This window comes from Pipistrellus hanaki, assembly GCF_964339955.1.
Source record: "Pipistrellus hanaki genome assembly, chromosome: 5".
In the NCBI taxonomy this organism is placed as follows: Eukaryota; Metazoa; Chordata; class Mammalia; order Chiroptera; family Vespertilionidae; genus Pipistrellus; species Pipistrellus hanaki.
The window spans coordinates 70,748,247-70,764,306 of record NC_140507.1 but is presented as its reverse complement, the minus strand read 5'-3'; the positions used below and the strand labels follow the sequence as shown (position 1 = coordinate 70,764,306).

The 16,060-nt window shown below is 53.0% G+C and overlaps 1 protein-coding gene and 1 pseudogene across 6 annotated transcripts; one reads left to right on the top strand and one right to left on the bottom strand.

Annotated features, from left to right (window-relative positions):
- Positions 1 to 2,043: 2,043 nt before the first annotated feature.
- On the top strand, positions 2,044 to 14,978 carry MBD3 (methyl-CpG binding domain protein 3). 5 transcript variants are annotated; one of them, XM_084883563.1, is made up of 7 exons: positions 2,497 to 2,538; positions 2,591 to 2,624; positions 7,417 to 7,576; positions 8,131 to 8,268; positions 11,436 to 11,526; positions 11,908 to 12,085; positions 14,126 to 14,978. In XM_084883563.1, exons 2-7 carry the CDS (start codon positions 2,611 to 2,613, stop codon positions 14,319 to 14,321), a joined length of 777 nt encoding a protein of 258 aa, XP_084739689.1. In that variant the 5' UTR covers positions 2,497 to 2,538; positions 2,591 to 2,610; the 3' UTR covers positions 14,322 to 14,978. The 5 variants fall into 5 exon arrangements, with proteins under 5 accessions (XP_084739686.1, XP_084739690.1, XP_084739689.1 ...); XM_084883561.1 differs by lacking the exons at positions 2,497 to 2,538; positions 2,591 to 2,624 and adding exons at positions 2,873 to 3,061; positions 3,503 to 3,564; XM_084883560.1 differs by lacking the exons at positions 2,497 to 2,538; positions 2,591 to 2,624 and adding an exon at positions 2,044 to 2,182.
- LOC311622578 (small ribosomal subunit protein uS5-like) lies at positions 8,287 to 11,164 on the bottom strand (annotated as a pseudogene). The gene is made up of 2 exons: positions 11,158 to 11,164; positions 8,287 to 9,889 (listed from the first exon to the last, which is right to left on the bottom strand). The product of its transcript is annotated as a small ribosomal subunit protein uS5-like (transcript).
- Positions 14,979 to 16,060: the final 1,082 nt, after the last annotated feature.

The window sequence follows — 16,060 nt, the reverse complement described above, 5'->3', positions numbered from 1 at the left end:
TCTCATCGATGTTTCTAACTCTCTATCCCTCTGTCTTCCTCTCTGTTAAAAAACCAATAAAATATTTATATTTTTAAAAATTCCAGAAAATAAGTGCTGGCAAGGATCTGGAGAAACTGGAACCCGTGTGCACTGTTCATGGGAATATGAAATGGAGCAGCTGCTGTGGAAAATAGGATGGCAGTTCTTCAAACAACTAAATGTAGAATTACCATCTGACTCAGCAATTTCACTTCTGGATTCCATTTCTGTATATACCCCAAAAACTGAAAGCAGGACAGGGGATAATCCTGGGGACCTGTGACACAGGGGGTTGGGGGTGTTGTTAATTTTTTTTCCTTTATACGTGTTCAAATGGCTTCACTGATTACAATTAATGTGTTGTCTCTATACTTTTATTTTTTAATATATATTTTTTTATTTCAGAGAGGAAGAAAGGAGAAACATCAATGATGAGAGAGAATCATTGATCTGCTGCCACCTGCATGCCCCCCACCGGGGACCAAGTTTGAATAACCTGGGCATAGCCTAAACCGGTTTGGCTCAGCGGTAGAGCGTCGGTCTGCGGACTGAAAGGTCCCAGGTTCGATTCCGGTCAGGGGCATGTACGTTGGTTGCGGGCACATCCCCGGTAGGGGGTGTGCAAGAGCAGCTGGTCGATGTTTCTCTCTCATCGACGTTTCTAGCTCTCTATCTCTCTCCCTTCCTCTCTGTAAAAAATCAATAAAATATATTTAAAAAAAAAAAAAAGAAAGAAAAACCTGGGCATATATATGCCCAGACCTCTTGGTAAATGGATTGATGCTCAACCACTGAGCCACACCATCTGGGTTTAATTATATTTCTCATATTAAGCCATGTGGCTCAGTTGATTGGACCCTCAACCCAAAAACCAAAAAGGTTGCAGGTTCAATTCCCAGTCCTGGCACACAGCTAGATTTCGGTTCCATCCCCAGATGCAATCAATTGATATTTCTCCCTCTCTCTCTCTCTCTCTCTAAAAAAAAAAAAAAAAAAAAAAAAAAATCAATAAAAACATATCCTCTGTTGAGGATTAAAAAATTAATTTAAAAAATAAAGCCACAGCCACTGTAAAACACGTCTAGCATATTAGGACTAGTTAAGGCCAGGGTCCTGGAGCCCTGGGTTTGGGTCTGAACCCTGCAGATAGAAACCTAAGGCTTCAAACCAGCTTTGGAATCTCAACACCTCCCATTCCATTCAGGGTGCCCACCTGCTCACCTGTCTATGCAGCTTCACCCTGGAGAACCCAGGAGGGGAAGGGATATAAGAAATCTTCACAAGTTGCACTCACCTGAAGACTTTAAACAAATGACACCTGCCTGCTGTGGGCTTGGGTTGCCCCGCCCAGGAATTGCCTCCAACCTGAGCATGAATCGCGTGGCCCAGAGTTGGGAAGATACCTGTGGAGGAGAACCAGATATGCGGATTATCCGTTTTTTACTCCTTGGGTGGGTCTGGGGCCTTCTCACGCACATCCTCCCCACTCACCCAGAGCAGTGGTCGGCAAACTCATTAAACAGAGCCAAATATCAACAGTATGATTGAAATTTCTTTTGAGAGCCAAATTTTTTAAACTTAAACTTCTTCTAACGCCACTTCTTCAAAATAGACTCGCCCAGGCCGTGGTATTTTGTGGAAGAGCCACACACAAAGGGCCAAAGAGCTGCTTGTGGCTCGCGAGCTGTGGTTTGCCGACCACTGACCCAGAGGGCTCTAAGACGGCAGTCAGATCCAGCGGGCTCCGGCCACAGCTGTCCTCATGCCGTGGACCGGCCAGGCTCTGCTCCGGGGGGACAATGAGGCCGGGAGAGGTACCGGTGGGGCAGCGCCACCTGGACCCTCTGGCTGGGGGTGGGAAGAGGTTATGGGAGGGGGACAAAAGGAGGGCAAAACCCCCAACCCACAGATAGTGGCTGGACCAAGGTGCAGCGGGGGGGGGGGGGGGGGGGGGAAGGGGGGGAAGGAGGCGCATTGCCAGATTCTGAGACGTCAGAAAAGCGTTGGGTGGGACCCGGAGTATGCAGCGGGGTGGCCAACGGCACTGGCCCGGGATGTGGACACGGGTGAAGAGGTTGGACGCTGGGAGACCGGGAGACGGCGGCATAGAGGCCCGCCACCGGACCGGCATCCTGGAGCCCATGCGGGGTCGTGGTGACAGGTGCAGGAGGGAGATCCCTTGGAGATGGAGCAACAAGCACACAGGACGCGGAGCGCGCGAGCCTCGTGCAGTCCCGGGCCCCAGCCCCGCCGCCCCGGTGTGGAGTGGCGCGGTCGCTGCGGGGCGGGGCCTGCGCAGCGCTTGCGCACCACGCGGCCCCGCGCGCGGGCGGGTGGGCGGAGCGGGCCCCCCGAGCGGGGGCTGGCGAGCGCGGGGAGGGGGCTGAGAGGGCGGCAAAGCCGGCGCGCGCCCGGCTGGGGGTGGAGGGTGGGGGCCTGCGGGCCGGAACAGCCACGGTAAGTGGCGGCGGCGGCGGCGGCGGCGGCGGCGGCGGCGGCGGCGGCGGCGGCGGCGGCAGCGGCAGCGGCGGCGGCGGAGACCGGGGGTCCGGGCGGCGGCGGCGGCGGCGGGCCGAGGAGTCGGGCGCGATGGAGCGGAAGAGGTGGGAGTGCCCGGCGCTCCCGCAGGGCTGGGAAAGGGAAGAAGTGCCCAGAAGGTCGGGGCTGTCGGCCGGCCACAGGGATGTCTTTTACTATAGGTGAATGAACGTGCTAGCAGGGCAGGGCCCCAACGAGCGCCTCCCAGCGGCCTCTGCGGCGGCCTGGGCACCCTGACCGGGGCCGCGGCCTGGGCCCCCGCGCGTGCGTCGTGCGTGCGTTTCGGCGCACGACGGGCGCCCAGCCCAGTGCGCGTGCGCGACCGCGCGCGCGGCGGCCCCCCCACCCCCCAATCTGCCGAGTGCGCGTGCGCCCCCAACGTGGCCGCATGGCACTTGCAACGGACGGTCGAGCGCCGGCCTCTCTCCGGCAGCCATGGGAAACCTGCCAGAGGGCCGAAGGGCGCCGGCCGGTGCAGGCCAGAAGTCGCTGGGAGGCAGGGGTGGGGGCTGGGCTAAGTTTTCTCCGATGGGCCCGGGAGGGCATACCTAGGAAAGCGGGCTCCGGGGTTCTCTGGGCAGCCGGGCCTCAGGGGATGCGTGTCTTGAAGGGTCACCCTTTCCGATCTTTGGGCTTGTTTGGAGAGCGGAACCCCGTTGGTCGTGTATCCTCCAGTCCCAGAGACTTGAGACTTTATGAACTCGCACAAACAGAGCCCAGAGTTCACCTCCCAAAATTGGAAGCAGGGGCTGCCCTTAGCCTGGGAGAAGGGGTCAAATTGCCTGAATCTCCTCCGTGGAACAAAGGATTCGTGGGAGGTTTGAAGCCCATTCCCAGACAGCGGGCCACCTGCTGTTTGCCTTCTCCCTCTTTTTCCCCCTGACTGCTAGAAGGAGCTTTTGTTTCTGAGCCAGCTTTGACGGTTCCCTCCCCTTTGCTTCAGGTCCCTGATGAAAGAGCCGGCAGGACACCTGCCTCCTGTTGAATGCCAGCTGGTGCTGGGGGGTATGCAGCCTGGTGTGGGCCCAGAAACTGGCTGGGTGAGGCCAAGGAAAAGCAGAACCAATGCTCCATCCTCCAGCACTCGGCGGGAGGGGAAGAGCTAGGCTTTTGCTAGCCCCTTTGTGGAAGAAGGAGGAAAGTGAGCTGGGAAAGGATAGTGACTGGCCCAAGACAAGCTCAGACTCTAGTTTCCGGTTTCCAAGAAGTGCAGGGCAGCGATGGGAGCTAAACTGGGCTTCTGAACGTTTACAGAATTGGCTGGAACCTTTAACTTACTCATGGACATAGTGGCGCTGCAAAAGTGTCTCTTAGGGACACATGTGCATTCCTCTTTGCCATCATTTACTGTAAGGTCACTCCCTCACAGGCTCTGGAAAACCTAAATCCTGGGTCAGTGGGGAGGCTTCAGAGTAGGACCATGTGCCTCTAATTCCAAGCATGCTTGTGTGCTTGCTTGCTTTTAAATCCAAGAACCGAGGCAGGTCTCTCTGTTTCTAGTCCTTTGTTAATTTAACATCTCTGCAGCATCTGCTGGGTCCGGGCCATTCAGCTAGGAGTGAGACCCGGGCCCTCCCCTTCTAGGTGATAGCTGAGGCACCAGCCCTCACCCTGTTACTCCCGGGTGAGGTGGTGACATGCTGAGAAGTGCAGGATCTGTGAGTAGGGGTGCCTGGCAGAGGCTGGGGCAGGTCAGGGAGGGCCTGTCTGCGGGGGTGACATCTAGCTGAGCCCTAACAGTGAAGAGGGAGGAAGAGCAGTCCAGGCGTGGGAACACCAGAAGCCTGTGCAGAGGCCGGTGGCAGAGAGCAGTCTGCAGCTCTGGAGCTGAACCAAGGCCAGCATGGTCAGAGCACCCCCTCACCCCCTCCTGCCTGGGAGCAGGTCAGAGCTTCAGCTGAGTGAGGCCCCAACCCAGAACATAGGAGTCTGGAGGAGGGGGAAGCTCCAAAACGAGCTGGACAGATGCAACTTCAGGTTTTCCATGGCTGCACTGAAGAGGTGAGGCCTGAGATGGGAGAGGAGCGGGGTGCGGAGTCCGGCTTCATTGCCAGGCCTCTGGCCTGAGTGTCCCACCAGCTGTCCTTTCTCCCAGTGGTGGAAATGCTAGGGGGGTGTGATGTGGAACTATGGTGTTTTCCTGGAATGTGATTTTCTGGTTTCCTCACCACTCTTTGGAGACCCTTCTGAACCAAGCAACTGGGCTAGAGCATAGGTAGATTTTCCTGATTGTCTTAATGCATTGGAGGCTGAGGAGTCAGATTAGACTGGCCCTGAGTTCTAGCCCTGCCCCTAGGGACATGCAGGCCTTGAATTCTTATCTTCCTCTTCCAAAAAGTGATAGGTAGGAAGTATCTCCTCTGAAGAATTACATTGCAAGAGAGGGAGTGACCCTATGGACCATCCCCTGGGGGCACATCCACCCAACCCTCCATCTGGATGATTTGTCCGAACTTCACTCCCAGAGTCTGCCGAGAGGGGGTTACGGAGTGCCCCGTGTTTTCTTTGTGAAAACAGTCCCTGCTTGACATTTTCTATCCAGGCAGGAAACTGAGGACTTGAGGGAAGTTATTTTCCTGACCTAATGAATAATTTTTTGAGAGGATTTTTCCAAAAGATCTCATTTAAAAGTAGAAGTAGACTTAGGAAAACCAAAGCAGCAGACTCATCTACTGATGAGAAGCAAAGGTATAGGGAAAGGCCAGGTCCGAGGCAAGTGTCTTTGCATCTCTTCAGACCCCTAGGCTCCACGCTGGGCACAGATTCCCCTCCCCACAACCAGCTGGGCTCCCAGGTAAGCCTACCTTCTGAGAAGGGCTATGGTGCTCATTTGTTTTCTCACTAAGTATCAGGGATGTCACAATCTGTCAGTACAGATCTGCAAAACCTGTTTGGAAAATTGAGATAGAATTTCACATTCCATACTGCCAAAAGCTTACAGTTTGGCAATTTTTAGTACAATTTTGCAACCATCACCATTCTAGTTCCAGAACTTTCTCATTATCCCAAATCAAAGCCCTCTACCCATTAGCATGGCTCCCTATTCCCTCTCTGAGCTCCTGGCACTTGTTTTAAACAGCTTTATTGAGATAGGGTATACATAACACACAAGTCACCCATTTAAAGTGTACAGTTTTGATATATTGAAAGATACAGCCATCACCACAGTCCATTTTAGGACATTTTCATCACCCCCAAAAGGACCCCAATGCCCTATTCCCCTATCCCCAGCCTTGAGCAACTGCTAACCTGTGCATTGTGTTTTGTTTTAAAAATATTTTTTTCTTGATTTCAGAGAGGAAGGGAGATAGAAAGAAACATCAATGATGAGAGAGAATCATCGATTGGCTGCCTCTTGCACGCCCCCACACTGGGGATCGAGTCTACAACCTGGGCGTGTGCCCTGACGGAATCAAACCATGACCTGGTTCATAGGTGGATGCTCAACCACTGAGCCCGTCAGCTGGGCTTTGTGTTTTGATCTCCCTGTTCTCATTCATGTTTAAAGACAACAGCAACGGGTGGAAGTGACTGGAGGCAAAGAAATGTTGGCGAGTATTTTGAGTGGGTTTCTTCCCTCTTTGCCTTTCCATTGCCCTGGCACATGGGCTGAGTGTTCCTATCTGTCAACACAGAGCATAGTAGAAAAGTGGATCTTCCAGAAGAGTCCTTAGCAGCCTTAGGCGGTAGGGGACTCTTAAAGCACCCAGTCCTAGCTGATTGGCCAGGCCAAAGGAAGAAGCACAAGTTCCTGCAATAACCCCTCAGGAGGGGGTCCCAGCAGGGCTGCCTGAGCTGAGTGCCATGGGTTTCCTCCTGGCTGTAACTGGACCCATCCTGCCCTTCACTGTCCTGGTTTGCTCTGTGCCTGGACATGTGGGACAGGACTGGAGGGGGCAGGTATGCGCTTGCTCAAATTAGGGGCTTATCTCAGAGGTTTCTCCATGCCCATCAGCAGTTACCCCTCCTTCCTGCTCTTCAACCCCTGGCACCTACAAATCTACTTATACTTGTGCATTTGCTTGTTCTGGGCATCAATGAAATCACAAACTCTGGCGTTTTGTGTCTGGCTTCTCACTGAGCATCATGTCTTCGGAGGTTCATCCACATCGTAGAGTGTCAGTGCTCCCCTGCGTTTCGTGGCTGAGTTTGAGGGTGGGGTCCTGTTGTGTTTATTGATTAGCTGGTCGCCATCTAGGTTGTTTCCGCTTATGCCTATTGTGATTCCTGCTGCTGTGAATATTTGGGTTAAATTTTTTCGTGGATGTATGTTTTCACTTCTCAGGGAGATACCTAGGGGTGGGATGGCTGTTTGGTCCTTTGAAGAGCTGCCAGGCTATTTCCAAAGTGGCTGCACAAGTCTTCCTGGCAGCAGTTACTGCATGCTGGGTCCTGTGCTGGTCCCGTCCAGCAGAGTTGTGTTGACTGTGCTGCACAGTGGCCCTGTGGGTGGGTGTTGTGTCCTCAGAGCTGAGCAGGAGGCAGATCTTCACAGCCAGGTCATCAGCTCCTGCTTTCCAGCTTTCCCATCAGGTCACGCCTGAGCAGTTGTTTGGGGTCCTGGTCCCAAATCTTAACATGAGATTTTACTGGTCCCCAGGAGCCCCTAGTCCTCAATGCCATAACCACTAGACGGAGATTGCTATTAGGGCATGTTCCTCAAATATCTGCTATCATTGGGTCTATTCTCAAGAACATGGCCTATTTCTGTTTCTGGAATGTTCTGAAAATGGCAGTCAGGCTCTCAAGGCCCCATCACTCTGTAGTTCCAGGTGTTCATCCCTGCTCTGGGCCTGGAGTTGGGGGTGTGGGGTGGCCCAGCACATCCTGCAGCCACTGACTCCTCTCTGTCCGCAGCCCGAGTGGGAAGAAGTTCCGCAGCAAACCACAGCTGGCACGGTACCTGGGCGGCTCCATGGACCTGGGGGCCTTCGACTTCCGGACGGGCAAGATGCTGATGAGCAAGATGAACAAGAGTCGGCAACGGGTGCGCTATGACTCCTCCAACCAGGTCAAGGTGAGCCCCCTGCCCTGCGCCACCCAATCACAATGGAGCGGCGGGAGGGTCGGGGGGGGTGGATCCACCATTTCACACCCGCTGTGGTGGTGGAAAGAGAGCTGGTACTGTAATGGAGTTTACTTCTGGTGTTGAAGTAACTATTTACTAAGGGAACTTTGGAGGCCACAGAAAAGGAGAAAAAAGGAATCGTGATTCTGTCCCTTGAGAGGTCTCTGGCTGCTTCTGGTGCTTGTTGCACTTTCCTTCCTTGAACAGTGTCTTCAATAGCTGACAGTCCATAGTACCCAGTGACACTGTGTGTCCCCAGTCTCTGGTGGACATGTGCAGTGGGACTTTGAACCTGTCCCAGGCTAGTTCTTCACAGAGAATGAGGCACAGGAGGCAAGGACAGGGCCAGTGTGTGTCCTGAGCCCCACCGAGGGCAGCAAATAGGCAGGGACTGGACTTGGCATCTCCTCCAGGTCTCTGGGTGCCACTGGGAGTGCTATGACTAGGAGAACACAGAGTCAGGCTTCTGAAGAGTCTGAGTAGCAGAGCTCCTGTCTCCACAGGGCAAACCTGATCTGAACACGGCCCTCCCTGTCAGGCAGACAGCATCCATCTTCAAGCAGCCAGTGACCAAGATCACCAACCATCCCAGCAACAAGGTGAAGAGTGACCCCCAGAAGGCTGTGGAGCAGCCCCGGCAGGTGAGCACATACCCTACACACCCTGGCCAGGTGAGGCCCAGCCCTGAACCTTCTGTTCCCTCCAAGCTGGGTCCTCTCTTTTTTAAAAAATAACAGGCTTAATTCAGTTTCTTTTTCTTTTCTTTTTTATTGATTGATTTCTAGAAAAACATCGATTTGTTGTTTCACTTATTTTATGCATTCATTGATTGATTCTTTTGTGTGCCCTGACCAGGGCTCTAACTCACAACCTTGACTTATCAGGACAATGCTCTAATCAACTGAGCTACTCAGCCAGGGTATCAATTTATTTTCTTACTTTTCTTTTTGTAATATGATTTATTTGATTTTAATTTTAATTTTTAAAAATATTTTTATTGATCTCAGGGAGGGAGAGGGAGAGAGATAGAAACATCAACGATAAGAGAGAATCACCTATCGGCTACCTCCTACACACCCCTACTAGGGATTGAGCCCACAACCCAGGCATGTGCCTTTGACCAGAATTGAACCCAGTACCCTTCAGTCTGTAGGCTGACGCTCTATTCACTGACCTGAACCGGCTAGGGCTGGTTTAATTAATTTGAGAGAGAGAGAAAGGAAGAGGGATATAGAGAGAGAAACATTGATCAGTGCTTCCTGCATGCCCCCTACTGAGGATTGAGCCTGCAAACAGCATGTGCTCTGACCTGAAATTGAACCAGTGATCTCTTGGTCAACGCTCAGATGTGAAGCCACACCAGCTGGGCTCAATTTATTTTCTTGCACAAAATTATGTGGTGGCCATAGTTGGAGCTTGGGTCCTCTGCTCAGAAATTCTGGTGTGGGTCTTTACAAGATGGTCAGTGATAGAGAGACTTGGTGAACACAGTCTCTTTCCAGAGGTCAGGGGTGAGATAACTGTAGTCTTAGAGATAGCGTCACAGGTGGCTTTGGTGAAGTTGCCTAAGGTGACATGGCAGCCCCTGGCCAAGGTGTAGCAGTCATGGATCCTGGCCATCAGAGCAGCTTCTTGGGAATAGGCGCTGAGACTATGCCAGTGCCCCTGGGGACAGGAATGAGGCACACCAGCACGGAACTACAGTAGCTAGTCATCTTGCAAGGGACAGTGTGGGGCTTGCTGATCTTGTTCCCCTAGTAGTTTCACCACAGAGATAATAGAGAGCTTGGCCAGAGTGATGGCCCAAGGATGGCAGTGGCTACTTCCTTTGAACACTAACACCCAGACCAACAGGTCCATTGTAGTCCCCAATGGTGACAAATGCCTTGACCTGGGTCTTCTGGCCAGTCGGTGTCTGCTTTTACACGGGCATAATCTTCAAAGCCTTGTCCTTGAAGGGTACCCCCAGGAAAAATTCAGTGATCTCAGATTCCTTGATGAGCAGGAGAAGAAACAGATCTCAGACAGGGACTTGATCTTCGTATACTTGACCAGGTGGCCCAGCTTGGTGACTGGGTCTACTCCTTGGCCTTGCTTCTGCGAGCTCTGCAGCCTTGACCCTGACCCCACCCCAGCCTCGACCATAGTCCCAGATGCCACTGCCAGTTCCTCCATGAAACCCTCCTCAGCCTCCCATTCTAGGGCCCCCAAGACCTCCAGACCCTCCCGCAGCACCGGCATCATCCACCACTTGGTGTTTTCCTCAGAGAAGACACTCAGTCCACACTTCAGAGCTGACATTTGCTGGGTCCCTTAGCCCAAGTGCAGTCAGGAACAGTCAACCCAGAACCTAGTTCTTAGGGAGCAAAGCCCCACCCTGACCCCACCCACATGCAGAGGGCTGCTGGGACACTTGGGGCTTTTTCTGGCCAATGCTGCTGCTGTTGTTTTTATATATTTTTATTTATTTATTACAGAGAGGAAGGGAGAAGGAAAGAGAGAAACATCAGTGAGAAAGAAACACCGATCAGCTGCCTCCTGCACACCCCCTACTGGGGATGTGCCCGCAACAAAGGTACATGCCCTTGACCAGAATTGAATCTGGGACCCCTCAGTCCACAGGCCAACGCTCTGTCCACTGAGCCAAACCGGAAAGGGTCATTTTATTTTTTATATATATTTTTATTGATTTCAGAGAGGGAGAGATAGAAACTCGAGGATAGCCGAAACTGGTTTGGCTCAGCGGCAGAGCGTCGGTCTGCAGACTGAAGGGTCCCAGGTTCGATTCCGGTCAAGGACATGTACGTTGGTTGTGGGCACATCCCCAGTAGGGGGTGTGCAGGAGGCAGCTGGTCGATGTTTCTCTCTCATCGACGTTTCTAGCTTTCTATCCCTCTCCCTTCCTCTCTGTAAAAAATCAATAAAATATATTTAATAAAAAAAAAAAGAAAAAAGAAACTCGAGGATGGGGAAAAATCATTGATCGGCTGCCTTCTGCACGCCCCACATTGGGGATCAAGTCCACAACCCAGGCATATGCCCTGACTGGGAACTGAATCGTGACCTCCTGGTTCATAGGTTGATCCTCAACCATTGATCTATGCCTGTTGGACTGGTCAATGTTTTTTTTTTTTAATATATTTTTATTGATTTCAGAGAAAAGGAGAGAGGGAGAGAGAGACAGAAACATCAATGTTGAGAGAGAATCAATTGATTGGCTGCCTTCTGCACACCCCTCACTGGGGACTGAGCCCGCAACCCAGGCATGTGCCCTTGACTGAAATTGAACCTGGGACTCTTCAGTCCACAGGCCGACGCTCCATTCACTGAGCCAAACCAGCCAGGGCAAGCCAGTGTTTCCTTGAATAAATGGTTAAGTTTTGTGGGGGGAGGGGTTTTAAATAAGATCATACGTAATGGGTGTATAACCTGCTTTTCAAAAACTGAGAATTGCCAGTGTTTTCAAACATATTTACAAACATCCACACACTGTATAGTGGGGGTGTGGGACAATCTTTTGGTAACCTCACCGCACATCTAACATCCTGGGTCTTTGTCCTGCCAAAAACTGGAGTTGGTGTTTCTCTGTTCTGGGAAGATGAGTGTGAATCCCGTTGGATGTGGCACCTTCATTTCTCACGCTGGGATCTCAGCAGCCCAGCCAGGGTAGCGGTGGGTGGTCATGCTGAGACCAACCACTGCACTACATGTGGATGGGCTTTAGCCGTCATCCGGACTGCTATGGTTCACCTGTGCATGTGGGGGCCTTGCTGTGTTATTGGCCTCACATCTGTCTGTCCGGCGGTAGCTCTTCTGGGAGAAGAAGCTGAGTGGCCTGAATGCCTTTGATATTGCTGAAGAGCTTGTGAAGACCATGGACCTCCCTAAAGGTCTGCAAGGTAAACCCAGACCCCAGGACGGTAAGGGGAAGTTAGGAAGGGGGCCAGGCCTGCAGGAGAAAGGAAGGGACCCTCCAACCTCCAGCTTTGGGGCAGACGCCTGATATCTGGTCCTGGAGACAGTTACCAGAGCGCAGCACATCTGTGGGAGGAGGGAGGCCACGAGGTTGGGGGGAGGCATAGGACCAGCAAGATGCATCTTCCTGGAGGGTCCTGGAAAAATCTGGGGTGTGATTTTGCTCCATTGTAGACAGAGCATGTAGAGTTCCTTTTGTGATGTGAGAGCACCTGCCTGCTCATAAGGGGGGTTTGGGAACACATCCGAGGTGGAGGGACAAAGGCCAGTGCCTGATGGTGACTGTACCTCCTGCGCCCCTGCAGGAGTGGGACCCGGCTGCACAGATGAGACCCTGCTCTCTGCCATAGCCAGCGCCTTGCACACCAGCACCATGCCCATCACTGGCCAGCTCTCAGCTGCCGTGGAGAAGAACCCTGGAGTATGGCTCAACACAGCCCAGCCCCTCTGCAAGGCTTTCATGGTGACTGATGAGGACATCAGGTAGCTGCTCCCCACCTCACCCTCTGTGGCTCCTGGCCGGTGTGTCTTCGAGCCTTAGGGATATGAGGCCGTTGAGGGTCCTGATGAGGGTGGGATACTACCTGTGGCACAGAGGAGAGGAGGCTCTAGAGAGTGGCAGGAAGTGGGCACATGGCAGGAACAGGAAGTACTGAGAGGTGGAGGTAAACACATCCTAGGGTTAGTGCTGGGCCCGAGTCGGTAGTGCCCAGGTGCAGGTGAACTTGGAGTGAGAGGCATCCATTTACTGGAACCTTTTGGGAAGACCTGGTAGGAAGTGGTTTGAACTGGCACTGGGCAGGAAACATGTAAAAGTGCTGAAAGGATAAATACGCATCCTTTAAAACCTAAAATTTCAGTGCACAGTTTAAATGTCAGTGCAAAACTTTAAATGTTTTGTGAGGTCTGCCCTAGCCTTTTTGGCTCAGTGGATAGAGTGTTGGCCTGTGGACCAAAGGTCCTGGGTTTGATTCCAGTCAAAGGCATATACCTTGGTTGCTGGCTTCTCCCTGTCCTGAGCCCTGGTGGGGGCGTGTGTAGGAGTAACCAACCAGTCCATGTGTTTCTGTCACATCAATATTTCTCTGTCTTTCCCTCTCTCTTCCACTCTTCCTAAAAATCAATGGGAAAATATCCCCATGTGAGGATTTACAACAAAAAGTTTCGTGAGGTCAAGAGAAGTTAAGAAATTTAGGGACCCTCTACCCCCAAACAAAGAAGGGACTGGAAACCAGAGCAGGCCTGACTGGCATATGTGCTGGGTTGTGGTTTGTGGGCTTCCTGTCTCAGGAATTGGGGGCTCAAAGCTTTGTGGGTGTGAGAGAAGCCCCCGCGCTCCATGTCAGGTGAGGACATGGAACTAAGATAAACCCCCCCCAAATCCCCCATGCCAGAGAGTCTGCCCAAGAGAAAGGGCAAGAGAGGGAATTAAAAGTATAAAAAAAGAGCATGACTCCAAAAAGACTGGAAGGATTTTTAAAGCTAAGCAGAACTACAATTAGAAGTCACTAAAATGAAAAGTTTAAGTCATGGGTTAGGCAGTGGATTTGGTCCTGTCTGGAGGGGTGAGTAGCCAGCGGTGCAGAGAAGACCATGGTAAGGGGAGAGAGGAAGCTTCCCACACTGGACAGGGCCAGTGCCAACCTGGCAACAGACACAAACGTTAGGTTCATGTTATAGTGAAGATGCAGAACTTGAGAGGGGATGGATCTTAAAAGCCACAGGGAGGGGAGGCAGATGGGTAAGCAGACAAGGCTACAGCCGCTTTCTTTGCCAAGAGACAGAAATCCAGCCGTAGCCTGTTTGGCTCAGTGTATAGAACATAGACCTGCGGACTCAAGGGTCCAGGGTTAGATTCCAGCACATGCCCGTGTTGTGAGCTTGGTGTCCAATAGGGGGCGTGCAGAAGGCAGCCAGTCAATGATTCCCCTTCACCATTGATGTTTCTATCTCTTCCTCTCTGAAATCAATAAAAATATATTGGGCGGGGGGGGGACGGAAAGCCATTCCCTACCTAGAATTCTCTACCTGCAAATTCATAAGACGGATGACACTGGCTAGGCAATGGACTGGACACTCAGTGGTCTTTTTTCCCTCTTTGCAAACCCCATTCAAGTGGTAGCGAAAGAGCTTACACATGTGCAGTAGACCAAAAGAGCCAAGCAGACAGGTGACCACCCATTTGGGGGGGAGGAGGAGAGCTATCAGGCAGACCAGAATGACCAGAACTGATGGGGGTAGAACCTGCTAGGAAGTGGGGAGACAGGGTGGTGGCAAGAGGGAGTGAGGAGGCCAGTGAATAGGAACAGAGTGAGCACTCAGAGCCCCTGGGGTCTACCATCTGGAAGGCTGAGTCAGAGCTACTTGCTCAAGAAGGGAGTGTGAGCCACAGGCCAGGGCTGGAGGACCTCGGGCCCAAAAAAGTCAGTAGCCCACGTATATCTATGCATCCCATCCTCCTGGCCTCGCACCCTGGCTTCCCAGAGATAGGGACATCCCTGTCAGCACTCCATGTGTCTCCAGGAAGCAGGAGGAACTGGTACAGCAGGTTCGCAAACGGCTGGAAGAGGCGCTGATGGCTGACATGCTAGCCCATGTGGAGGAGCTGGCCCGGGATGGTGAGGCGCCGCTGGACAAGCCAGGTGCGGAAGAGGAGGTGGAAGATGAAGAGGAGGAGGAGGAGGAGCCTGATCAAGACCAGGAAATGGAGCACATGTAGAGCAGTTGTAGGTGGACCCCAAGATACAGCATGTGCTTGGGTAGTGACCACAGGGGGGAGACAGTCCAAGAGTTCTTGGGGCCTGTTCCATGCTGGGTCTCAGCTGTGCTAGAACAGCACCTGTCTCCCTGGAGGAGCCAGGGCGGCCAGGCCCTCCCTGTCCTTCCAGAGGCCGTGCCCTGGGGCACCTACAGACAGCCCTTGCCTAATGGGACCAGGCTTGGTAGGAAGGCGGCCCTCCCTTCCAAGACATGCCCACTCCCCCGGCCACTAGGACACCTGGGGTCATGGCTGGAGGATGGTCCCCTGCCCTGCAAATCCTGTTTGCTCTTCTTTGAAGGGCCAGACTTCTGAAAATGCTGGTCATGCCTGGGCCCTGCCTACAGGGTTATGGCTCCTGGATGCAACTGGGCCTCTGGACTCATTGTCGCCATCCTGAGCTCAGAAAAGGGTTCTTGGAGCAGGCTTACCTCCCGATCTTGAGTGTGAGGGACAATCCTCTGGGCCAGACTCAGCCCTCCCAGAAAGGGTCGCAGGGTGGTTCCCCGAGTGCCCATCCAGCTGAGCAAAGCCATGACACTCAAGAGTGTGTCTGAAAGAAAGCGGCCCAGCCCAGACGTTTTCCTTCAATAAATCGGTGATACAAACGAGGCTGAACGCCCTCTAACTTCTTTACCTTTTGTGTTTGCTGGACTTCATCTGGGTGTGCAAACCTTGCTGTCTGGCCTGGCGGGCCGTGCCTAAGGGTCAGTCACCAGCATCTGAGGAGGACGGCTCACAGCCAGGAGCACAGTAGGGCTGACCTACGTGCCTGTCTTTCCCTATATGACAGGTACAATTAATAGCCAACACTCTAGGCTGTGGGCGGCCTGGCCTGGCTGGAGCTGCCACTGGGGCCCTGGCTCCTGTGTGTTCCTATCTAGAGGTGTGTTTCATGGCCAAGCATTTCTAAGTGCTACGCCCAGAACAGTGGTCTCTGAGAAGCACTGGGGGCGAAGATCATCAGAATCTTGTTACTTCACTCATCCCCTACCTTCCCAGTGCCTTGGGAGAGGAGTACCACCTTGTACCCACTCTGCCCTAACCAGCAGCTTGTGACTGGGCAAGGATCCTGGTTGCTGAGTCACTTGGCCAGACACCTGGGGCAGTCTAGGTATGGGCATGTGGGTCATTGGTGAGGGGTGGCATGGGAGCCTCTCAGAGCTGTGAGTGGTTGCTACCATCTTGATCTTCCAAGGATGCTGGTGCTGTCAAACTGACCACATCCAAGTCAAGTTGAAACGCAAATCCTGAGAACCAAGAAGGCCGCCCTGTGCAGGTCCCAGTGCCTGTTGGGCCTGAGGGCCCTGGGCCATGAGTCCGGCTCTGTCCCTCAGGTCTGAGTAGAGGGGCTGCAGGGAGGTTACTGTGGGTGACACAACTGAATAAAGCCATCTAGGGCAAGCATCTTTGGAGTCTGGATTCAATCTGAAGAGCGGTGTTTGTTTCTGAGCAATACAGGCCTCATCTGGGCCTGCCAGGCCTGCATCCTGTGGGTCAGTTCTGGGCTGGGCTGGGTGATAATGGAATCGGGAGAGGCTGGCCTGTCCCAGGGGATGGCAGGTTTCCCCAGAGACTCCAAGGTGCAGGCCTTCTGACAGTCCCAGCACTGTTAGCGTAACGTCATAAAATGTGAAGGCTCCTGCACCTACTGGTTGAAGTCCCCAAGACTCCCTTGGAGCACCTGGAGCTCCCAGTGG

Coding starts and splice junctions, on each gene's coding strand:
- MBD3 (XM_084883564.1), top strand. CDS start 2,611: ATGGAGCGGAAGAGGTGGGAGTGCCCGGCGCTCCCGCAGGGCTGGGAA. Junction 11,527..11,907: donor CCTCCCTAAAGGTCTGCAAG/GTAAACCCAGAC, acceptor GCGCCCCTGCAG/GAGTGGGACCCGGCTGCACA. Junction 12,086..14,125: donor GTGACTGATGAGGACATCAG/GTAGCTGCTCCC, acceptor ATGTGTCTCCAG/GAAGCAGGAGGAACTGGTAC.